This window comes from Pararge aegeria, chromosome 14 (assembly GCF_905163445.1).
Source record: "Pararge aegeria chromosome 14, ilParAegt1.1, whole genome shotgun sequence".
In the NCBI taxonomy this organism is placed as follows: Eukaryota; Metazoa; Arthropoda; class Insecta; order Lepidoptera; family Nymphalidae; genus Pararge; species Pararge aegeria.
Genome location: NC_053193.1, coordinates 16156404 through 16182338, shown reverse-complemented (window position 1 = coordinate 16182338; position 25935 = coordinate 16156404). Strand labels below are relative to the sequence as shown.

The 25935-nt window shown below is 35.7% G+C and overlaps 1 protein-coding gene across 3 annotated transcripts; it reads right to left on the bottom strand.

Annotated features, from left to right (window-relative positions):
* Positions 1-2742: 2742 nt before the first annotated feature.
* On the bottom strand, positions 2743-25888 carry LOC120629120 (acylamino-acid-releasing enzyme-like). 3 transcript variants are annotated; one of them, XM_039897901.1, is made up of 15 exons: positions 25777-25888; positions 25005-25082; positions 22960-23171; positions 21393-21565; positions 18337-18479; positions 17065-17196; positions 15027-15159; positions 13901-14034; positions 11508-11724; positions 10631-10749; positions 10231-10375; positions 9277-9408; positions 6627-6924; positions 4105-4314; positions 2743-3213 (listed from the first exon to the last, which is right to left on the bottom strand). In XM_039897901.1, exons 2-15 carry the CDS (start codon positions 25032-25034, stop codon positions 3111-3113), a joined length of 2181 nt encoding a protein of 726 aa, XP_039753835.1. In that variant the 5' UTR covers positions 25035-25082; positions 25777-25888; the 3' UTR covers positions 2743-3110. The 3 variants fall into 3 exon arrangements, with proteins under 3 accessions (XP_039753835.1, XP_039753837.1, XP_039753836.1); XM_039897903.1 differs by lacking the exon at positions 6627-6924 and adding an exon at positions 4944-5241; XM_039897902.1 differs by lacking the exon at positions 25777-25888 and adding an exon at positions 25747-25769.
* Positions 25889-25935: the final 47 nt, after the last annotated feature.

Sequence of the window (25935 nt, the reverse complement as noted above, 5' to 3'; positions counted from 1 at the left end):
TAAAATGGCGACCCAGCACCGGTAAACGCAGCGTTGGTCGACCCCCAACGAGGTGGACCGACGACATCAAGCGGGTCAAAGTAAGCGTAGCTTGTGTTATGGGTACTAAGATGACTTTTTTTTATATAAATAATATACATAAATACTTATTAATTACAGTTAAACACCCAGACACTGGTAAACATTACTGTTCATCACACAACATTTTCCAGTTGTCGGAATCGAACCCACGGCCTTGGACTCAGAAAGCTGGGTCGCTACCCACTGCGTCAAACAGCCATGGCTGTGATATAATTATATTATCTGTTTGATATTTTGATCGAATCATGAAACTGTCGAAACGCACCCTAAATAGCTAAGTACAACCTTATATAAATTAAAAACTAAAAATCGTCTCACAAACACCACTACAAAAATTGCATGCATTCTATAACTACAACCTTATTGTTTATATGTATCATCTTCGGGACTATAGCCCATCTATAAAGTAAAAATATATTATTTGTTTTTTTTTTTCCTTAATCACTAGTCTCTATTCATATTTTTTTATCGGATACACTCGCATCTAGAAAACTAGCTTAAAAAAACTAGCTTCTTACAATCACCATACCACCACCACCACCATTAACGCATAACCCAATTTTATCCCAAGATGGGTAAAGGATTGAGAACTTCATAATCAAAAAACCAAAAGCTGTTACATTAGTCGGCATTTACGAAATATTCCCAAAAACCGCACAAACAGATATTTTTGATTTATACACGTACTTGTTAGTCTTAAACTGGCAACACAATATCTCCTATACGTTAAATCAAAGTTTAACTCCGAAACACCCCTATAGCAAGTGTGAACGACACGGCGCGGCGGGGGTGTTTTAGTACCGGTAATTTACTCTACTACTAAAATATTGGAATTAATTCCTTCAGATTTTTTAAACCGTCGATTGGCCAAGCAAGCCAACCAGTTTAAAACTAGAGACCGCCGGCTGGACATAATATAATATAAATCTAGAAAAGTTTGTAGAAAAATGACTTATTTACATACATGAGATGGGTTAAATCAAAGAACTGTTGGCGTAGAAAGAAATGGACGGCGGATCTAATACAGAATTTACGAAAAAAGTGGTCTGAGTTGACCAATTTCTCTATATACCAATTTACTACCTTAAGGAATTAATGTTGACTGGGACGCGCTAAATAAAATAACTCAACGCAGTTTCAACATTTTTTTAAATTGAATGCAAAATTTCAATAAAACTATTTATTATAAATAATAATTTTTGTTTGTAATTATTATTTCCCTAGAAAAATATATTCCTCGTATGATCATTGGTACGACATCACAGATAAAAATAAATGCATAAAAATTTTTAATCAAAATATACTTTGAAGTGGAATCACGACACATCTTCTTTTCTCACTTTATTTGATCAGTGTTTACATGATATTTACGCCATTTTGGTTATGTAGTCGAGCAAATGTAGACTGGTGCGAAATTCATACCGGTTTAGATCAATACGGTGTCAGTTTGGGCAATTTTGAGAGTGGATCCCAAGTCCATTTTTCTCTACGTCAATTCCAAGGACCCACTAATCAGACCTGTTTAAACTATTTCTTACGTTACCCCTATGCGATTTAAATACTTCTGATTAAGCTATATGAAAGAGATTCGTACATTTATCTCTTTCTTGCGAATTCGTATGTGTAAAATCAAATCTTTAGCTCAATCGGAAATTTTTACCTACGTTTTAACGCAGAACTCAACCCAGGGAAATAACACAATTGGCGACAAAACTTTATTATCTACCTAATCCATAATCAATTAAATTTCGTGCGTAATTACTAAAAGTTGTTTTGTCACGTTTTGATATTTCAAAGGTGATTTCAGTATCTATTCAGAGCTTACGCTTTTCGGGTTTAAAATCCTAGAAAATCAGGGCGTTAGGAACGTAAAAGTTACCCTTATTTAGACATCCAAAATTAAATACGTATTGTATTCCAAGATTGAAATATAGCCTCAGATTGATTGCGGTTCAGGGCAATTTTAACCCGCGTATTAATTTTGGACATGCTGTCAATCTGGATATCATTTTGAAAAAGATAGGTCAAAAGTTTCGGGCATTCATTAAGTTATTTTCTGGGTTCTATCTCAGATTAATATGGATCTTCTTTGAGAAGAAAGATACAATAATTGAGGGAAATCTTTTTGGGTATTTTTTCTGGGTTTTGGAGGAAAGAAAGCGTTACTTTAAGCGTTACTTTTCGGAATTCCATTGTATATAATCTGTATTAAGTTTAAATTGCCATACTCCGCTAAAAGCAGGAGAATTGAATAGTGGGAGATCCGGCATAAGAAATGTATAGCCTCATCTGTTATTTATAAGTCTCATTTTAAATATTAGTTATTTAAAATAATCGTACACCAGTAGAGGGAACTAACCCTACATTTTAAATAAATCAATATACTACGACAATACACATCGCCATCTAGCCCCAAAGTAAGCGTAACTTGTTTTATGGGTACTAAAATAGCTGATAAATAATTCTATGAATATAATACACATACATACTTATAAAACACAGATAAACACCCATTGAAAAACATTCATGTTCATCAAACAAACATTTTTCCAGTGTGGCAATCGAACCTACGGCCTTGGATGCAGAAAGCAGGGTCGCTGCCCACTGCGCTAACCGGCCGTCTAAAATAACTAATGAGGTTTTCATAAATCCAATCAAACAAAAATATTGATTAATATTATCCACACGAGACTTCACTAGGCAACTTATTCGCGATATCTCAATGCGTTAATTATCTATCAATTATAAGGGTACACATTTTTTAAACCGGATCTCACACCAGAAGAGTACATTTCGGAAGATCTGTTGTAAATTGCACCGTACAGATTCACCTGCTTTTTGCGTGCAAGCAAGAAAGTATAGAAGCTTAACATTTACTGTATTTTTCTGAGTTTATCTTCTATCAGAAATAATGAGTTAAATTATACGAAATCAGCTCGACTTTAGCGCTCCGGCTAGTCGGCAACAGATTCTTGCAGCAGGTGTAAGGCGAACTCCCTGAGATACGCCCCCCACTGCTCTTTGCAGCGCTAGGGTTTTATGTGCGTGATGAGCCAATCCACACCGTTCAGTAGGTTGTCCATTTCCACCGGGAGACTGCTTAGGGAGTGGTTGTCATCGTAAATGTATACGCTAGAAGCAAAAATCATTTAAAAATCAGAAACTTTCTTCATACAATCATTATCGGTAGATCTTATAGTATTACCTAAATAGTAAAAAGTTTTGGTATCGATGCTCCAACCAGGCTTTATAAATAGTCTTAAATGACCATGTGAGATGGTGATAACAAACAGAACACCCGACTAAGTTTTAGTTTTAAGTACGCGAATGAAGTTATCACCATCAACTCAATACCATGTACCATGTGCATCAAAAGTGTAATAAAGCCATTTTTGTAATTTTTGACGATCGCCATGCTAAAATTCAACGGTGAAGTAACAAAAATGTAAAAACTTCAGTGTTTGGATTATCGTCCCAAGAGTGTGTTCAAGAATTATTGGTCTAGTTTTTCCATACATTTTTACTATAGAACTGCGAGAGATCGCAAGGATCTGGCATTCAGCAGCCATATGTAGTTTATATCGTAATATGAGTACATACTCAATATTAAAGAAAAAATTGTTTGGCATCCAAAAAGTTACAATAATCCTTCGGCCATCAGAACTTTAAGGTTCTACCCATTTTGAGTATTAACATATCTTAATACAGCTGGCCTTCAACCTGCTCACATATCTTAAGCTTCTAAATTGAAGAACGCATTTTTCCTTGAACTGTCTTAGCTTTGGGTATAAGAAAATTCTGGGTACTTTAACTCCACTAGCCTTTCCATTAACCCAAAGCTATGGGAATCAAATCGCTAGCAGTATTTATGCTTACATAATTTCAACGTTGTATAAGACCTCCAAATGTCGTTTACTTAACTCCATTGGCCTTCGATCTCCTCGCATATTCCCAAAGCCTAGTAGTGAGACACGCATTTATAATTCCACCACAAGAGCTTGGGGGGTAATTGTAGTTACTTACATGACTTTAACTCCATTGGCCTTCAATCTCCTCGCATATTCCAAACCCTGGTAGTGTGGAACGCGTTTGTCCTTCAAACCAAGCATTAGAGCTGTGGGGATCAGAACATTCTGTGCGTGGACGATAGGTGAAATTCTTCGCAATGATAATAGCTTATCTTCTATTAACGGACCTTCTTCTGAGAAGGGCCAACCAGCTTCTACGGCACACCTAGAAATATATTTTCTCTTATCGAAACTGCATAACTTTAACTGTTCTGAGTTAAATTTTTTAGGTCACAAGTATGTAAAAGGTTCTGATATGTATGGAATGCCAATTTTATCATAATATCTATTTTCCTCCTTATATGGTTCTTGTTCTTTAAAAAATAACCGATTTTATATTTACCATCTATTCAGTTGATTTATATAAATATATCAATAAAACGAGAACTTTAAAAGAAATACGTTAAGGTTATTGCAAAAAATAGGCATAATTAGATTATTTGCTTGCTAAGGCTAGAGAGACATGTGTGTGTGTGTTTTGGACTTATTAATCTGATTGGCAAAAAGGTATTATTATAAGGTATATTTTATGTTAATACAAAAATATATATGTATATATGTTTTTATTATTTTTACCTACAATAATTTAGATAAAAAAAATAGAACGCTATTTACATGTGCAGATACATATATTCTGATGTTTATAACTTGTCACTAAAACAACATGCATACCAAAACCTTAACATTTTGCTGTTATTTACCAAATCTTCCTCCATCCCATCCCATAAACCGCTAAGAATATTCGAGTGGTGAAATGGTTTTAAGGTTTGATAAGCCAATTCAAATCATACTCACCCATCTGGATTATCAGCGTAATTCGATTTAGTAGCTAAATCTATAACGGGATTTCTTAACACCATAGCTCTAAATAGTTGACTAAATCTTCCCGCCAAATGAGCGGCAATATAACCTCCAAAACTCCCGCCGTACAACAGGCAATGATCTTCTAACACTCTATCCTGCTCTTTCAAGGTTTTTAGAACGAGAAGGCAATCTTCCACGTCATATTTTCCTATATTACCCAATAAAGATCGTACATTTGCAGCTCCATTGCCAGTCGATCCTCGATAGTTTATACGGACTGAGGCAAATCCTGAAGGACATTTTCGGGAGCATTAATAATATGATCTTCCGAAGAATGCTAAGTGTCCATTATTACCAGTTTTAATTATAGCCATAGATAGTAACATATTAAATCTATGCGATAGATCAAAAAAGTCTACTAAATTGATATGTCAAACTCCCACGATTTGACACTTCTCTATCCAGATCTTCGAAGGTTTTGAGAGCGAGAAGATAGTCACGATACTATTCATGCATCACAAGGTTGCGTCTATATTTCAGGTGTGTCAGAAATCCTATAGAATTTTTGAAGCAAACCTTCAACAGCAAAGAAGCAAACCTACAATTATATTATCAGTGACCAAATATTTTGCTTGTATCGAATTTTTAATGTAATCGTAACCATTTAGAAAAAAATTCAGATGACAGAGCTACTATGTTTCGAAACTCAAAAATGATTTTGTAGCTGCTAGCAATATGGCCAGAATAATAATAATAATATATTATTGAGGGCATTGAACGTCATATTAAAAGAAAGCGGATCCGAAACAGATGTTATAACACAAAACATTGAAACATGCACAATCCACAATACAAAAACCACAACTACATTAAACAGCAGACCAAATGCGAATCATCATTTATCAAACAACAAAACGGGCATAAACATACGAAACGTAAAAAGTAATAAAAGACGTTTTTTTTCCTTAGCGCTCGACTTCGATCATAATTGTAGACAAGTGACACGAGATTGTCCATAGACGGCTTTCCGAAAATTGTCTTTAATTTGCTTTCTTATTAAAGGAATACATGCAGGAAAGTCTTTTGGGATCGTTGATAGAAGTGAACTAAATCTCTTCACAGTATATAGATATATGTAATCTCACGAAAGCGTTCGGTGACGATGACGCGAGTTCCATGATTTTTGTTGACCCAAAAGGAACTGGTTACGCGCCAAAAGTAGTTTTCACTTCAAAAATTTCAATATCTCACACATTCTTAAAGATACTTTCTTCTGAGAAAATTGAGTTGATTTATATTCACTTAACATATTTGTTCGCAATTTTTTCTCCATTATATAAAGTACAGTTATTCGACATTTGACGATGTAATAAATTTTGTTTATTATTATGTAAACTAATTTGTATAAATTAAGATTTGCATGTCATTTTGAACTGTTGTCTAAACATGTATATTTACAAAGTATTTTCATATTTTATGCAAATCAAAGAAAAAATTGAATAAACCTTCACCCCGCCAGTGCATTTATGGCTTAGTATCACCTTTATTCGTTTTTTAAGCGACATCCTTTTCTGGAACGCTAGGGTAACTAAATCTAATCTAATCTAATCAAAATTGAAAGGCAACCACTGCGCAGGAGATCGAAAAAGCATTCTAAGTATAGCCCAAACTCACCAATCAGCGATGTCACTTGTGTTGGCCATAGACGCCAAATCTGTCACAGGATTCCTCGTAACTGTCACGCTATATAAATCAGGGTACACGCCACTCAAGTGACACACCAAGAAACCTCCATGGGAGCCCCCGTACAACAAAAGTCTCTTGTCATCTACAGGGAATTGGTCTAAAGCTTTTATGGTGGCGAGTTTACAGTCTTCGACGTCAGCGCTGCCGATGCGACTTGGGAGGTAGAATATTGAGGCATCGCCCGTACCTGTTGAACCTCGATAGTTTATCAAGAGGCATGCGAACCCTGGAATCGTAAATGTTGCCTATTAATGTGCAAAGTACCAATCGCTGATTGTGCAGGATTTTGGAGGACTCATAATGCAAAACACGACAAAATCGAGCTTTTGAACGTAACGTGAAATTTAGCTTTATTGACAAAATGCCACGACATAATATTTTGTAGAACGTGCAATTAAATTTTGGCAAGCCTGTTAGTATGAAGGAGTTTCTCCAGCGTGGTGCAAGTTATTTTAGCATTATAGCAGATTTATTTTAATTCATCTTAGGGAAATGGCCGCACAGGACATTTGACGAGGGTACGTTAATAACTAGTATTATTGAAAGTACACCTCCAATAGGGAGCTATAAAAAGGTATATTAAGAAAACCCGGTGACTTTTTAACTCGTTCTGGAGACATATCCGTCCAATTATTTAAAAACACTCTGGCCTACCCTAATCGAAAATCCTGTGATTCTTTCGTGTGGGGCACACCCTTAGAGATCCCCATATTCTAAGTGGTTCATAAAACGCAAGCTATAAGAACCCGCAGTCAGAAAACTATTCCCATTGGTCGAACCATACAATAATACATCTAGAGATGTATTATTGTATACCATACAATAATACATCTAGAGATGTATTATTGTATGGAATCTATTAGTTTCTTGACATGGTAAGGGACGATTCAGTCTCAGATGATAGTGGGCTAAACTTAGGTTGAGTTAGGTATTGCAGTTTTATTAAAACCATTTTCCCGAAGAGAAAAAAGAGGTATGCCAGTTATTTTAAACCAATACCCCGGAACGCTAATGACTATCTTTGCCGGTAGGGTGGTAACTAGCCTTGGCGAAAGAAAACTTGCCAGGGAGATCGACAAAATTCACCTGGTAAATTTCATTAGTTATAGCCCACCTGTGGAAATCCGCACAGATGTGTATCAAACAGCGTTTTATTCTCCAGTTATACCGCCTGCAGGGATTCCCCGTTTGCAATGTATTGATAAAGTTATAGACCAATGAAACACCCTCTATAATGAATCAATCGCGTGATTTATGAATATATAATTAAACCCATAACCCGGTGCCTTTTCATTATCATTATCTTTTAACCGTAAAACGTGTTTTCAAACGCATTTGAAAACCTTTTTAAAAACTGGGGGTTAGTATATTGAGAAGTTTCCAATGCACGGCATACACAAGTTGTTTAGAATAAGGCAAACAAATCTTAGCTTTGTTCTTAGCTTAGTGCGATATCTTAGAGCAAGCGAATTAATTAAAAATTAAAAGTAAATAAAAGTTAAGTAAAAACGAAAAATCAATTTAAAATACTTTCAAAATATCATTCTTTTGTATTTTTTTGGAATTATTTTCATCCATAATATTATATTGTCATTGGTTTTAAGTAAGAGGACAGTTTGCCAAATTATGTTATTCAATTTGTATTAATAGACTCCATTCGATTCATTCTCATACATCTTACAAAAAGCATGTTAATAATGTTGGCATATTGTAAAACCATGCACTTGTTAGGGCGTAAAGTAAATACGCTCGCACCATATTCAAAATTGCATGGTTTCTCGGCATATAATTTAGAAATTCATAAAAATCTCATACTAATGGACACTTAGCATTACTAAATCATAAAAACATTTTTAAACCTACCCCACTTGTTAATAAAAGTAAAGGAGTTAATTAAAAAATATTAAAACAAAATAAAGTAAAAAAATACACGTAAATATTAAGATTCAATTTCAATGTGCGTCCTGATTTGTACTGATCTATTTTTTAGCAATTCGCATAGAGCTAAATTATAATAAATATAAAGATAATGTAAAAAGTCCCTACATCCCACATGTGCAAGATTAAGATTTAAGGTCAAAGTTCGCAGGTTTTTTGCGTTTTTCAGCAATTCAATAATATGTATAACGGTTCATTATTAAGAACACAAGTTTTTAAATCGTTATATCTCATGGTCTATGGTGCAGGAGAAAAACTTGAACGACCTTTTTTATAGATAATTGCATGCATTGAAACGCGAAAAACCAAATATATACAAATATGACCTTGAACAAATTTCTTTGCACGCGTGGGATCGATGGGGATTTTAAATTTACATTGAGACTGTCAGTTAGTACATTACATATTATTTCAATCATTCTCATCTTAATGAGGGCTTTACATTTTTTAACCCGACCAGGGAATCGAACCCAGGATCTCTGATGGTGATCTATATTAAACATGCTATCTACTAGTTACATAATGTAGGTAAAGTTTACAGATACCATTGATTCCGCGGTATGCGAAAGATTCGCACCAATTTCTAGCTCTAGGCGAATTTCGGTGACCTTGAATGCAATAGAGTCCACTTCAAACTCACCAATCATATTGAACAAAGCAGCCTCCAATGAGTAGGAATTCGAGAAAGCGGAATGTGGTCCGCCGTGGGGCCACACAACTAGCGGGTACACTTTCCCTTCGTCCGGACCAAAGTATATAGCCGTGAACGTCGCTGAAATATAGTTTGTTATTAAACAAACAGTTACCTTGCCCGATTTCGTCGACAGTGGTCAATCTCCAGAGAGATTTTCCAGCAACGCGGGAGATAAACAAGTGTGTACGCAAACACAAGAGCACTCCTCTATTCCCTCATTCATCCGCTTTCATCTTACACAAGATAGAACAATGTTTGTTAAATTGTAAAATGATGTTGTAAAAGAGCAACTGCTAAGCTTCTTCTCGGTAGAATCCGCCTTCCGAACCGGTGGTAGAGTCACTACAAACAGACATACTTAACTTTTCAAAAGTGCTTATATTAGGCCAACTTGAAATCAATGAATTTTGAATTTGAATTAATTCTCATAGTCCGATGGGACAGCTCCGACACGGCCGGAAAGAGAACACGCGAAGAACCGACAGCTCAACGTGCTCTCCGAGGCACAGCCAGTTTAAAAAACTCCACTACTAGTTAGTGGAGTTTTCTCTCTTTCTCTACTATTCATTGGCTCGACCTGGACGAGCTAGAAATATAGCTTGGAGAACCGATTCGGTAAACGCAGTTTTGTTCGTCGACCATCGAGGTTGACAGACGACATCGTGCTGCTGAATGGAAAAGGACATGTAGTTTTTACACCGATCTCTCAAATAGTTCCGGTGGTGGGATTAAAGATTGATAAAGAACGAAGCTTTAGAAAAAATTCTGAAGTCCACGCAGGCGAAGTCGCGGGCAGGACCAACAATTAAATTAGCTTTAATGGGACCGCCTTCCACAAATATTGTTGACCCGACACAGATAATAAACGATCATAGGAGATAACGCTAGAAGTATACGTACACACTCTAGCCCCGGTGTCCTGCTTCAAGGCCATGTACTCCACTTTCGCGTTAGCCACTGAGCTCGGAACTTCGCTAGGCGTGCTTACCCGTACCCATTCTATATTACAATCTCTCTCGAGGCTGGACAGTTTTGATACAAAAAGCTGAAAAAATACAAACAAACTAATAAATTACTTGAACATCAGATTGTATTTTATCTCTTATGTTCTTATGTGCATTTTTCCAAAGTGCAAATTTGCTTACAATTCTTTAGCTCGGGGCTTATCACAGAACTTTTGTAAAATAATGATCAGAAGTACAGGATTTGCTACTCTAAATCGAGTATTATTAGGTCCATTTAACGTTGACGAAGCGAGAAAATCTTGTTCTAAGGGTACTGCTGTATATTGATGTCCTACCTGCCCCGGTGTGGTTAAGCTGGAGAAGGTAGCAAGGATAACATCGGACTGTACGCATAGGACAGTGGTGGACCCTGGAGTCTTAAGGTTGTTTGATATATCCAGTATTCTTCGGCTTTCTGCAAACATATATATAATAACAACACATCTTATCTTATTATTGCGAAAGTGTATATGACTTGTTAAATTATTTGTTTAGGTACCTATGTTCAGCTCAAATGCTAATAAACCGATTTTGATGAATTTCAATTTCATCCATTACTTAGGATGATAGCAATAATTTCAGTCAATGATCTTCTCGCGATAAGCTTCGACCAACAGAATTTGTAATTCTAAACACATAATTTTTTTTTATGAATGTAGCTACATTTCATTTCTGTTAAAGAATATATGTAAAAAATAAATGTTAAAGAAAAATAATAATAGCGCCTTTTTATAAATTATAAATACAAAGGCTTTATTAAGTATTACATTTATATGTAATATCTATAAAATTTCAATAATAATTATGTATGAAATGTTATTGAATGCTAAACTAAACATGTTATGCATCTTTTTGAGCGGGAACTCCTTTCATTGCTCAGAATACTCAGGAAATAGTACTTACAAATATCTACAACGTAGCTCCGAAGTTCGTACTACTATTGAGTGCTTATTATAAGTGGCATGGTGTCCGAACTTAGATACTAAGCAATTATAGAACACTCTATTACTTAGAATACTCAGGAAATAAATTACTTACCAATATCTACAACGTACCTCCTAATTTCGTACTACTATTGAGTGCTTATTATAAGTCGCATGGTGTCCGAACTTAGAGACTAAGCAGTTATAGAACACACAATTTCTCAGAATACTCGAAATATAAATTACTTACCAACATCAACAACGTAGCTCCTAATTTCGTTTTGCTGTTGAGTGCTGAATATCAGCCGCTTGCTGTCCGAACTGAAGCACTTGGATGGCAAACTCCCACAGTAGATGCCGTAGAATAATCCGTTACATATTTCCTTTTCTGTCTCCACTGAATCAACTACCACTTGCACTAACTTCTCGTCGATTTCTTCCTCTTCAGAGTCTAGTATGTTTTTGTACTGAAAAATATTTTTTGGTGCTATGGAGGTAATTCTGCGTAAGGAACGAACTGCATTGTGCAATAAATAATAAATAAATAAATATAGTACGACAATACACACATCGCCATCTAGCCCCAAAGTAAGCGTAGCTTGTGTTATGGGTACTAAGACGCCTGATGAATATTTTTACGAATTATATACATAAATACTTAGAAAATACATATAAACACCCAGACACTGAAAAACATTCATATGCTCATCACACAAACATTTTCCAGTAGTGGGAATCGAACCCACGGCCTTGGGCTCAGAAAGCAGGGTCGCTGCAAACTGCGCCAATCGGCCGTCAATCTACTTTTCCTCTGAATCTCAATCTCTCATTGACATCAACTGCTAGATATCATAATGATCATAATCATGTCAAAAAAAGGACTAATATATAGTAATAATATCTATATCGTCGTCATTTTTAGTATAGATGTAAACGCGGAACTATCAGTGACGCCAAGTAATAAAGTGAGCACAAGCTACAGGTATTTACGAGCTAAGACGATTTGTGTGTGATTATTTGACCTTCTCCGATAAACATGTAAATTTACCCCGCATATTAATGGATTTAATGAATATTTCGAAAGGTTAAGGTTAAGCGCAATCGTCGACGACACGACGTCTAATATTAGAAAAATCCTATTATAATAATATTAAGCATTATTTAAACGATAAAAAAGCTTGGGTGTGAATTGCTCTAGCTTAATATAAATTTACTGGAAGATGGTGATAACAAAAAAATAAATTTACCCGGCTAAGTTTGTTGTAGGCTCTTCTTAGACCAGGGCGCGTTTGGAACCCTCGTAGATTTAGATTTAAGTTGGCGAACGAAGTTATCACCATCCCGTTACAATTATGTAAACAAATATGTATGAACGCTTCATAAGTGCCTGTGATAGGCCTACATGAATAAAGAAAATTTGAATTTTTTGAAAAACTGCCAAATGATGTTCGGAAGTATTTACTGTTTTAAAAAAATACCTTATTTTTGCAGAAATTACTAACCATGTATTTATATCTCTGTAACTACTTTTTTTTCTTTGGTGTACAATAAAAGTGTATTCATTCATTTATTCATTCAAATTAAAGGTATTGTTAGTATTATATATTGAAAATTATAATTTTAAAAATGATATCCCGCGAAAATCCCGCGGCCATGACACCCAGCGCGCTCGCTGGGTTTCATGGCCGTACTTGTGACGTCATAGGCAAATTACAGCTTTAGTAAGTCCTTAGCTTAAGATTATTTACAACGGAAAACTGAGAAACTGACATTTTAAAATCACTATTTACTTGATATTTGCAGATAGTTTCGAAGTTTAAGCGGTACAAAATTATGTTTATATAGACGTGACGTCATAATTTTGAATTTGGCGTTTCATCTGTCATGGCGGAACGCTTGATTTTGCACTTTTATTAATTGAAAATAAATACCAATCACACGTGGAATAAAAATAAAAATACATCAACATCACATAATTAGGCAAATACAATATTTTAGCGATTCTTTGTTACTGTCATCATGCCTTATGTAGGAAGTTTTTAATGAAGCATGTAGTTTCTGTAATTCGAATACTATAGTGGTTTGAATGGTGAAGGTGAATTTGTCCGTACTAAGTAAACAAATATATAATTATTGTTGTACACGATTTTTTTTTTATTTATTTGCGTTTTTAATTTAAACAATTGAAATACCAGTTGCTTTAACGGTGAAAGATAGTCTTGAGGAAACCTGCATGCCGGAGAGTTCCTCACGATGTTCTTAAAGGCCTGAGAGGATACCCGTGCCCTGTAGTTAACCGGTAACGAGTTAATAACGATGATATTGATATATCACAGCCGGTTATATATGACAGCCGGTTAGCGCAGTGGGCAGCGACCCTGCTTTCTGCGTCAAAGGCGGTGGGCTCTTCCAGTTGTGGGATTCCCACAACTGGAAAATCTTTGTGTGATGAGCATGAATGTTTTTCAGTGTCTGGGTGTTTATCTGTATATAATATCTATTTATGTGTATTATATTCGTAAAAGTATTCCTCAGTCATCTTAGTACCCATAACACAGCTACGCTTACTTTGGGGCTAGATGGCGCTGTGTGTATTGTCGTAGTATATTTATTATTACTATATCTATGTCCACAAATACTCACATCCTCCGCAGCAAGTCTGACCAGTTGGTGGCAAGTGTGGTGCGGTCCGTGCGCCTCCCTCTGCAACCAGTACAAATCTCCGTTCGGAGCGACGCGTGGCGAACGCACCGCTTTGTTCTCCCCGCTCAATATTTCTGGAAAAGTCAGTCAGTCAGTCTAGTGAAAATTTCGTGAGTAGCACCTTAACGTGATGAAAGGGAAATGTATCAGATGAACTGTAGCTTCAGTAAGATGTGTATGTTCCTTTGCAAAGGTTTAAACTATCTATACTGTATGACGTCAGGGTAAAATAAACAAATTTGAGCTTTAAAACAAGGTGCGTTGTTTTAAAGCTCATTTTCGTCTACACTTCGACTTTGCTCTTGACAAATTGTATTTAAACATAAAATATTTATTTATATAATATTAAATAGTGTTACAAAATAAGAGACTTTAAAATGAGCACTATACTACCCTAAGAAATGCCGGTCTCAAATTACATGTGTTAAAGCTCGTAAAGCCTTTTATCTAATACTATAGGGTACATAAGCCCAGTGGTTAAGACTTCGGTTTCACTCAGGGGGGGCCGAGTTCGAATCCCAGCACGCACCTCTAACTTTTCTAAGTTATGTGCGTTTTAAGTAATTAAAATATCACTTGCTTCAACGGTAAAGGAAAACATCGTGAGGAAACCTGCATGAGAGTTCTCCATAATGTTCTCGAAGACTTGTGTCCACCACTCCGCACTGGGCCAGCGTAGTGGACTACGTCCATTGTGGGCCCTGTAGTGGGCCTGTAATAGGTTAATATGATGATGATAGGGGACAGGCAGCTAAAGAGAAAAAACATAGAAGTCGCCCTTTTTAATTTTCCCCCGAAATTTTCATTCGAAATGAAAACCAATCAGTCTATATGCCCACGCCCTATGAATACGCAAAAAACGTGATTGGTTCTTCTGTATGTCATGCAGCACAGAACCAGCTGTGATTGGCCGGCAGTTAATCTATCAGAATTGTGACTAGCAAATCAAGCTTCTTAAACCACTCCCACCGAGGCTATGTCTTCGTTAGGGACTATTTATGAGCAGAAGTTATGCTTCTATGTTTTTCTCGTTCGCTGGGCACAGGTGTATTAAAAAAAAACTTACTAAATATCCCAGTAAAGCTGATACAGAAGACAAACGACGGCCGATTAGTGCAGTATATTAGTCCCAGGCGTCCTAAAGACTTTGTCTCCCATGTCACACCTACCACGCTTTCTCCGTCTGCTAAGAACCGTACCTACAAACGAATGCAACGTCAACAATTCATATCTATCTTCTCACATACCGTACCGTACAAGTACCGGTCTCCCTGAACTGCGATGGATCGTTGAAAACATTCAAGAAATTATTATAGTTATTATAATATTTATACAAACAAATGCGTACCTCACAAATTATATTGGTGTGTATGAAATAAATGTATGTAATGGTGCAATTTAAAATCTACTGTCCCTGATTTAGGTAAAAACCTGTATTACAGGCGACAGTGCTCTCCTTAAATTGTTGTCTCCGATGATTGAGTGTATGATTGTGCGTGTGTGAGTTTGCGTCGCGTAGGTAATTGTACTCGCGTAAATGTTTGCTTATACAAGATAATTATTATATTAAATTATATATACATATATACATTTGTTTTGCAGGTGTATTTGTGTATTTGTATGTATGTATGTATGTATATGTGAGTATGTTTATATGTGTGTGTGTGTGTGTGTGTGTGTATATATGTGAGTTAGAGTTTTACATATTAATTCGATCCTAAGACTTCCAGAAGTTTTTCAGTTTCAGCATATGATTTTGTCAGTAGCCACTCTTTATTTAGGGCGTATATATTTATATCTCTATTGATTTTATTGTAAATTCTAGAGCTAATGATGTAGTACTGCCTCCCAGCAAGTTTACTTTTGTGCCTTTCTGTTTGAAAGATTATGTCCCCTCTTCTTTTATGTTGGACGACGTCGACGAAGATCTCATGATATCACTCTGTAGGTTTGACCGACTTCGCATTTCGAGTGCCCTGGCAATCTCCGTTGGGGCTGTCAGGCATAATTAATTCCTCAACTCCAGAAAGATGCGCGATTAAAAGAAAACTAACAAAAAACTGTATTTCAATGAAATTTTAAATCAAACTCAGAAGGAAGAAATACTCGGAGTTCGCTCCAGATAAGGTGTATTTGAATAAGATTAAAACTATTGCATAAAATGTGATGTTCAGTTGTTTTCTTAATTTGAAAATATTTCTTTTCATATTAAATGACGTATAAATCAGCCAGCAACTTTATATGATACTGATATCAAACCTTTTTTTTGTGTTCCGCTAAATATGCCGGTGTGTGTAAATGAAACTCGAAATATTACTTCACAGGTTGTAGAAGTATATTATGTACTGTCTCTGAGACTTATCTGTGGAACCGAAAACCTAATATTTTTTGACTAAGCCACTGCCATAGTTATTACTGAAAAAAATCAGATATAGCGATAAGACCGCCTTTGCCTATTATTAAATAATAAAAAAAATAAAAAAAATTCCATAAAAATTACAACATTTCTAGTAGTCAAACACCACTGATGCCTAAACCAAGTATTAAAGTTGGTTTTTCTAAATAAATAAATAAATGCAACTTATTTTAAGCTACGAAACAAAAATACATTGTTAAACACTCAACAGGTGCGTTAAAGTTCACTATGATTTATATGGAATCAAAATAGCGCCATCCAGTGACAATATATCAAGTGATAATAGAAAGTCTTACACTATACCACATTGGACACTATTTCTGCTAGATTTTGTACGTAAATATCAGTAAGCTTATAGAAAAATCCTATTATAATATTAAGGATTACATGTATGATAAAAAGCTTGGGTAATAATTGCTCTTAATTCATAGCTAAACATAAACTCGACTGTGAGATGGTGATAACAAAAAAAAACCTGGCTAAGTTTGTTGTGGATTCTTCTTAGACCAGGGCGCGTTTGGAACCTACCTAGCTTTAGTATTAAGTTTTAAGCTAACGAATCACCATCACCTAACATTTTTGTTAACATGTTAAATGTATGAACGCTTCATAAGTGCCTGTGATAAGGTCTACATGAATAAAACATTTTTGAATTTGAATTGAGTGAAATTATGATAATTTAAATTACCTGTCCGGGCCCTCCGGGCACAAAGTCCAGTACTGTAAACGCTTCTTCGGGGAGCTTGCATACAACAACTACGGACTCTATCTTCCCAGTCAATTGTTCGCCCCAGTCGTCTCTGTACAGATGTTCTTTACCCTGTGGAAATGATATTTTAATTTTTATTCTCATTTTTTATAACCTAACCTAAACCTCCTCACATCATATCTTCTATATAGTCATTATTATGGAATGATTCCACAATGTTTAGACTTGTTAATTTACTTCAGAGATTTGTGTTAGCACCATTGTGTGTTTGTTTTTTATTCCACTACAAGTTAGCCCTTGAATGCAATCTCATCTGGTGGTTAGTGGTGACACGGTCTAAAATGGTAGCGGGCTAACCTGTTAGGGAGTATGGCCGTTATATTGAACCCCTAATACGTTTGTACGCGACATCATACCGGAACGCTAAATCGCTTAGTTATACGTCTTTGCTGATAAGGTGGTAACTAGCCACGACCGGATCAGACCATAGAAAACTCAGAAATTATAAAATTTTCCCTATCGGGAATCGAACCCGGGGTCTTCAACTTAAAACCACAGCGGTAACCACTGCGCCACGGATCGACAAAACCTTTAGCTAAAATGTAACAATATGTAAATTATGTATTATTGGATAGAAGCAGGCGTTACTTTGCGGAAATCCATGATATATTATGAAAATTAAGCTTAATTTGCTATACTCCGTGAAAAGCAGGTGAATCTGAATGGTGAATGAAAAATAATCCATTGTAAAGTCAACATCTCCTGAGGATGCTCCGGTTTCGGAGCGAAACGTGCGTAGAGGGTACATTGCCGAGGATCTGTTTGGTGTGGAGTATAAGGATTGCAGAAATTATAAATAACACCATTCATTATAACCAACAGATTCTCCTGCTTTTCGCGGATTATAGCTTAATTTTCATAATATTTTATGTAATATTTATTATAAAATGTAACATTAAGGAAATTTCCGATTAAATAGACGGCCGACTGGCGCAGTGGGCAGCGAGCCTGCTTTCTGAGTCCTAGGCCGTGGGTTCGATTCCCACAACTGGAAAATGTTTGTGTGATGAGCATGATTGTTTTTCAGTGACTGGGTGTTTATCTGTATATTATAAGTATTTATGTGTATCATATTCATAAAAATATTCATCAGTTATCTTGGTACCCATAACACAAGCTACGCTTACTTTGGGGCTAGATGGATATGTGTGTATTGTTGTAGTATATTTAATAAATAAATTGATATATTACTGGCACAGCCTTCCAATTGGGTTGTGTAAGGATATCGTCAACAGACTTCCTCTTAATATATGGTTCGGATTTCTTCATTTTCTTCTCCGCAATATATACAATTTTCGTTTCATCAGACGACCAATCCAGGCTGCCGAACTCAGCTGAAACAAACAAGACTATGTTTTTTTTTTGTTCCGTATTACGTATCTCGCGACAGGCTTGCGACAGGCGTAAATCTTGCAATCACTGCTGTCAAACGTCACTTCCGTTTATTTATTGTATGGAAAAGTGACGTTTGACAGCAGTTTGGAGCAGCAAGATTTACGCCTGTCGCAAACTTGTCGCAAGCTTGTCGCAAGATACGTAATAACCCTGCCGGCCTACTACAGGGTACGGGTCTCCTCCCACAATGAGAAGAGGTTAAGGTGGAGTCCACCACGCTGGACCAGTGCGGATTGTCGAGCTCCTACCTACTGCGCTATCAACGCTTCGAGCGCTCCTTAGCTATCGAAAACTAAAAAACTACATAGATCGTTGTGTATATCTACGTTATAAAATCAGAGACTGCTGAGGAGTTAAAAAGTTAAAAATAAATGTGAAAGTCTGTCCGTTTGTTTGACAACCTATTTTTGTCCCAACCGCTGAACCAATCTTAACCTAATTTAGAAGAGAAAGATTGCATCGCAGAGATACGAGTATAATCATTTCTACAGCGCACTTGGAAATTATGGAACAATCTCCCATCTGATGTTTCCTCCAAAATACAATCTAGGGTTATTCAAGGGGCGGATAAACAAACTCCTTAAAAGTACTGTACATTTAAAAAAAATAGTATTCATACATTTTTTTTTAAATTTTAATAGCGAGCAAACTGCTTGTTTTTTAGTTGGTCACCTGATGTTAAGTGATCACCGCCGCACATAAACATCTGCAGCACCAGATGAGCCACACATGCGTTGCCGGCTTTTAAGGAGTTTGTTTATCCGCCAAAATAATTATAGAAAAAAAAATTGTTAACGTTACAGCAACACAGATACATATAAGCGAGCACTACGTTGTCTTATCGTTAACATGTTTAACTACAGATATACACAGATTGACATGAGGTTGGTCCAAGATTTTTGTATTGAAAATTCTCAGCACCAACACAGTTAAAACTAATGTGAGGTAATCATTGTGAATGGCACTATGTTGTCTTATCGTTAACATGTTTAACTACAGATATACACAGATTGACATGAGGTTGGTCCAAGATTTTTGTATTGAAAATTCTCAGCACCAACACAGTTAAAACTAATGTGAGGTAATCATTGTGAATGGCACTATGTTGTCTTATCGTTAACATGTTTAACTACAGATATACACAGATTGCCAAGAGGTTGGTCCAAGATTTTTGTATTGAAAATTCTCAGCACCAACACAGTTAAAACGAATGTGAGGTAATCATTGTGAATGCCCGAACGAATGGTCGTTCAAGCTTAAAATCTTTGGAGAAGCATGGTCTACGCTCTGAAAGATTCTTCCCCGTAAAAGCCTTCGCTCAGAAGTGGGACATTATTGGGCATATGAAACTGTGATTATTATATAATCTAAACCAAACAATGCACTGGGTTTAAGTTAGATGTCACTTATGACAAAAATGTATAACTTTGTATGTGAAACTTTTATTACATGTGAGACTATTTCAACTGTGTTGCATGTCGCGTGACGTCGGTCGCGGAGTATGGATGAAATGACAGGCGCTTGTCAGAGCAGCCGAGGCCAATATTGCGAGCCTAGTTGGCATCAGCTGACCGTGTCGTGTATAGACTATAACTCATTTGTGTCAGTGCTCCATAAAATATTGGTAACATTTATAAACTGTGTATCTCTTGATGAAGATGGGATTGTTAATAGAATGATTAAAAATTGAAAAACGGATTAAAATGACTTAAAAATTATAAAATATTGTTTTCAGTTTTTAATATGCGTACATATCATCTCAATAATTGTTTAATATTATGTATGTAGTACTCTAAAACACAGAGTTCAAATAATATTAGTTCATTGCCATTTTCCCAGTATAAAATTAAGATTGATAATGAAATATTATTTCGAATTTTTTTAGTTAAATTATAGACATAATGCGAAAAAAAGTATCACTTTTAGTGGTTTCATAAAAACATACAATCCTTTTTGAAGTTATACTTCTTTTGGCGCGTTAGGGAAAAATGATGAGAGTAAATTTAGACAAAAAACCGACACCCTGAAGTTGGCTATAAGGTTTGACAGTAACACTTTCAAAGTCTGCGGGCTCATTTCGGTGTAAATCACCGATGGATTCAATTGCCCAAAAATCTCAAATTTTAATGTTGAGTGAATCTTGGATCTCCGATAATGAGTTAACTAGAACTATTTTATAAATTTAAAATGCATATAAAATATTTCGGACCCGACAGGATTTGAACCTGCGACTCTCTTGCAATCGCGGCCTGAGCGCTTTCTCCAATTAAGCTACGGCTCTCCTACCGTCGATGCCGAAATTAGTATATGCCTTTCACATCAGCATTGCATTTTAAATTTATAAACTAACTTGATAATTTCTCCAAGTGTAGGTAAAAACACTGATAAAAATTATGATAACTAACACTAGTTATATCAAAACTTTCAATGTAATATTATTAGCTTTTTTTCTATTGTTAGTGTCGTTTTTTCTACAAAGGCGAAGGCGTTTTAGTATATAAAATAATATTAAATTTTTGAAAAGATATTTGTCTTGTTACGCCAAAGACGGCCGAGTGGCGCCCTGCTTTCTGAGTCCAAGGTCGTGCGTTCGATTCTCACAACTGGAAAATGTTTGTGTGATGAACATGAATGTTTTTCAGTGTCTGGGTGTTTATCTGTATGATATAAGTATTTATGTGTATTATATTCATAAAAAAATATTCATCAGCTACCATAACACAAGCTACGCTTGCTTTGGGGCTAGATGGCGATGTGTATTGTCGTAGTATATTTATTTATTATTAAAGAACTGTAACTTCTAACGCGTGTACACACACGTTTTTTTTATTAATTAGACCGATGTGTCTTACCATCTGTATAGACATCACCGTGTATGTCCAAAGCAGTTAGATCTATGGAATGTTTCAGAGTAGTACTGGACCACACTTCAAGGAAAAACTTCTTCTTTGTAGGATCCTTGTCGTCTTTCTCCTCTCTTATAACTGCTTTGAAGGTGTCTTTAGGAGACACCGCTGTCAATAATCTGAAAGTGAATTCCAAATTTTTAAAAAACTCCAAGACATGCCCCGGCAGGATACATTGCGGCGCATGCGCAAACACAACTTGGTCCTACCGCCATCGAAATAAAAAAATCCACAGCACTGGCCCAAACCCCATCCATGTGCACCAAAATTTACAAAATCCTTAAAACATTACTTGCTGGAGAAAGCTTATTATAAAATAAATGACTTCCTAAATGAGAATATTTAATATTGACAATAATAAGTCTGCCTCTCAATCTGATTACAGCGCCCTAACAGGGTTCCATTTAAAATATAAACATTAGATTGACATTCTTTTTGAAAATTATAATAATTATGTAATCTATAAGACATTGTAATGGACTTGTAATAGAATAAATAAATAAATAAATAAATATAAGATAACATGAAATCACAGACACAAACTTTTGAGAAGATTAAGCGTGGACAGCTTTGATATTGGAAGGTTTTTTAAATTTTTTTTTTATTAGACTACAAGTATGCCCTTGATTGCCATCTCTCTTGCAGATGCAGTCTAAGATGGTAGCGGGCTAACCTGTTAGCGAGTTTAACTCATACCCCTAATGGGTTTCCAGGCGACATCATACCGGAACGCTAAATCGCTTAGCTGCACTTTGGTGGTAGGGTAACTAGCCACTGCCGAATCCACCAAGGAAATTTGTAAATAATAAATTCTCAAATCTCCCCTGCCGGGAATCGAACCCGGGCCCTCCAATTTAAAACCACGGATACCCGCTGCGCCAGGGTGGTCGACAAAAGGAAGGTCAACTCAGACGATGGTGGCACTTGTCATGCATGGAGGATACAAGGCTACCGAAAGCGTTTTTTATACTCAGTCTGGTGATCAATACTTGCGCTTTAACTTTAACAATGTCCTTTAACATAGCCAAACATAGCCAGTGGCGTGCACTTCATACACTCACGAAAGCACTGCCTACCAAAATTATTTTCTATAGCTTATAATGAAGGGCAATTATTCCTTTTTCTGCCATGTATCTGCTTTATGCATACCCTGGCCAAAGACCCCGTGCACGCCACTAAACATAGCCATATGTTTATATGCAATATAAACATATGGCTATGTTTATATGCAATATAAACATATGCAAAAACTACCCAGAGGTCATAGTACATACTTACGGGACAGTTGTTAAATTTATGAATTCATTTCATGTGTTTAGAAACACCTTGACTTAAAACACCACAAAAGGAAAGGCATGCCTATTATAAAGGTAAACTTTACTGCAAACAATCAAATTTTAAAACTAAATTCGGCTATTCCAGCCATATGCATGCACGAGGATAAAACAAAAGTGTCTATGTTGCAGAAAAATCATGGGAGACATAAACTTATTGTTTTCGCCTTAATACTTACTCATGAGTAGTATCAACTGCAAATGAACTCTGCGCAACGACTTCAAGATTATCATCCAAGATGTAATCCATAAGGTATTGTGTATGCTTTCCTTTATCCAAGTTACGGATATCCCATCGCGACATTACCCTGTTGCCAGCCTTGTTCAAACTTCCCCCAACTATAGAAGGGATTTTTGTTAGGGTTTTGTAGGATCCTATTACAGAATCCATCTGAAAATTGCATTGTTAATTTGAAATTTATTTAAGTATTGACAGCAAGCCTAACAAGGCAAGATAAATTATGTAAACGTAAATAATATATTTGTGGGAGGATAGATAAATAATAATAATAAATATACTATGAGAATACACAAATCACAATCTAGCCCCAAGGTAAGCGTTAGCTTGTGTTATGCCAGTTGTGGGAATCAAACCCATAACCTCGGTCTCAAAAAGCAGGGTCGCTGGCCACTGCGCCAATCGGCCGTCAATTGTTAATTAACAAAACTATTATCAGTAGTAGTTTTTTTAGGTAATTAAACTTTCACTTGCTCACACTTGCTTTAGCAATGAAGAAATTAATTTTGAGGAAACCTCCATGCTTAAGAGTTCCTAAGCCTGTGAGAAGTCTACAAATCTGGACTGGGCCAGCATAGTGGACAATGACCCTTCTCACTCTAGGAGGAGACCTGTGCACTGTAGTGAAAAGGTAATGGGTTGATGAAGATGTTTTTTTTTTTTAATTCTTTATGCATTCGGGACTTTTCTTAACAATAAGAATGTCAGCCCCATCGTCCCCTTTACGAAAATTGATACTCCCTTTCTTTTATCTTAATTTAAAATCTAATAGCATTCTGGCTACCTCTGAATAAGGTGCCGCCAGGATACTTTGCCAAATCCCCACATTTTAAACTAGCGGACCCCAACGCCATCTTTCGGGCTGATTTGTGAATCTAAACCATCCAGGGTGCCACCCAAACGCATACTAAAAAAATCATTCAAATCGGTCCAGCCGTTTAGGAGGAGTTCAGTGACATACACACGCACACAAGAAATATATATATAAAGATTTACATATTAATTGGTCCCTCATTGGTCTATTCCGAACACACTCCCGCAAAAAATGCAAGACATCTTCTATATTACAAATTTCACACTTAGGTGAACAGACCCTTTTCATAAGATATCCAAATTTGTTTAGATGAACATGTCCAGCACGCAGTCTCAATGCCATTACAACTTGTTGGCGCTTAAAGATGATGATGATAATGACAATGAACTAACTAAACTATCAATATGCTAAGCAGTGTCCACTTGGACACAATATTTGGTACTTATTGTATTGAGCACACAATACATATCTATGTATCATGTTGTCTAATCCAATCACTGTATTTGTATCACCATACAATTCATCATACAGTATTAAGCCTTGTAATTTACTTTGGACACCTTTCATATCATATCACGATCAAGTGAAAAAAATTCCTGTGTTGGTTCCAAAGCCCATAGAAAAGGGGTATTGCATATTGTATTATTACTGCATTTCATTGCCCACCCCCTTATAAATCATAAAATGCATTCTTGATATATATTCTGTGATTGGATTGAACATATGAGACTTTTTTTCATTTGCTTTGTTTTAGTATTAATGTTATTTTTACAAAGTGGGTAAATAAATAAACATTTGATAACTATAATGTGATATGTCCCAGATATTTTATTAAATTGATAAGCATTTTAACAAACATGCTGGTAATTCTTATTTATTTAATAAATAGGTAGTAGAACTATATAATAAATAGGTATACTATTGTAATGTTCATGACATTTTGCCAGTGGGTATTTTGATATAAAAAACAAGTGCATTTTTTAATACACTTCTATCCTGTATGGACTCAAACAATGCAAAAATATACCTCCAGGTGTCTTAGTCCACTTGCTTACTTTTTTAAATTGTCTTAAGGGCCAAAAGAAATTTATAAAAGTTATTCATTGTATAATGTCTCATTTGTTTTTAATTTGTTGAGCTTTCTTATCCATAGAATAGTTGTTCAAACTTACATGGGAAGTCATTCTCCATATATCATCCATCTTGAAGTGCGCTAAGATATGCAATCTTGATGTGAACCGCTATCTTGCCTGTTAATTACATAAAGATTTAACTTATCAGTCTTGCATTGTAAGTGCAGTTAGTACAATTGATAATATTAGAAAAGTAAACAAAAACTAAATACCATACAAAATTACCTGGCTTCCAGGCCTGAGAAATTGTGAAGGTTTAGTTCAGTATGACTAACACCTCATGATTACAAGTTGCCTATTCATCTTGCATGTCAGCAGGGAAGCCTTTCATTGCACAAACAAGGCATAGCCGTTGAACCTATCGTGACAATATTTTGCATACTGGAAGGAATGCAGGTTTTTGTCCTTGGAAAGCAAAGGATTCCTTCAATTGGATTTAAAAAATATATTGGTTGCACTAGTAATTATAATAGGTTTGTATATATTACGTGAACTTTTATATATAAAAATGTTAACCGTTCGTAATGACTGCAGCTTCAACTAGTATTGATTAATTTATTACACCTTTTGTTTGTTTAATTAGCAGTATTTAATGTTAGTTAAAATGCTAAAGCAATCGGTAATGAGTTGTAAGTAAGAACTACGTTATTTCTAAGATACTAAAGATTATACCAAACCATTGAAATTCAATGTATTTATCACCAATTTTTATAATCGGCGAATTTTCTGAGCATAAATAATATATAATTAGCCTCAATATCTGACATTTGAATTAAAATACCTTATTTAAATAGTAGCTAAATGGAAATACCTGTTATATCGAAAATGACACAGCACTTTAATGCTTTGAAATTTTTAAACAAAGAATATTCCTAACATTAAAATCGCGATCGTAGGTAAAACAAAAGTCCGGCGTATGTAGATTGTAGGTACACAAAAGGCGAAAATCGAAGTCGTTTTTTTTTTATCT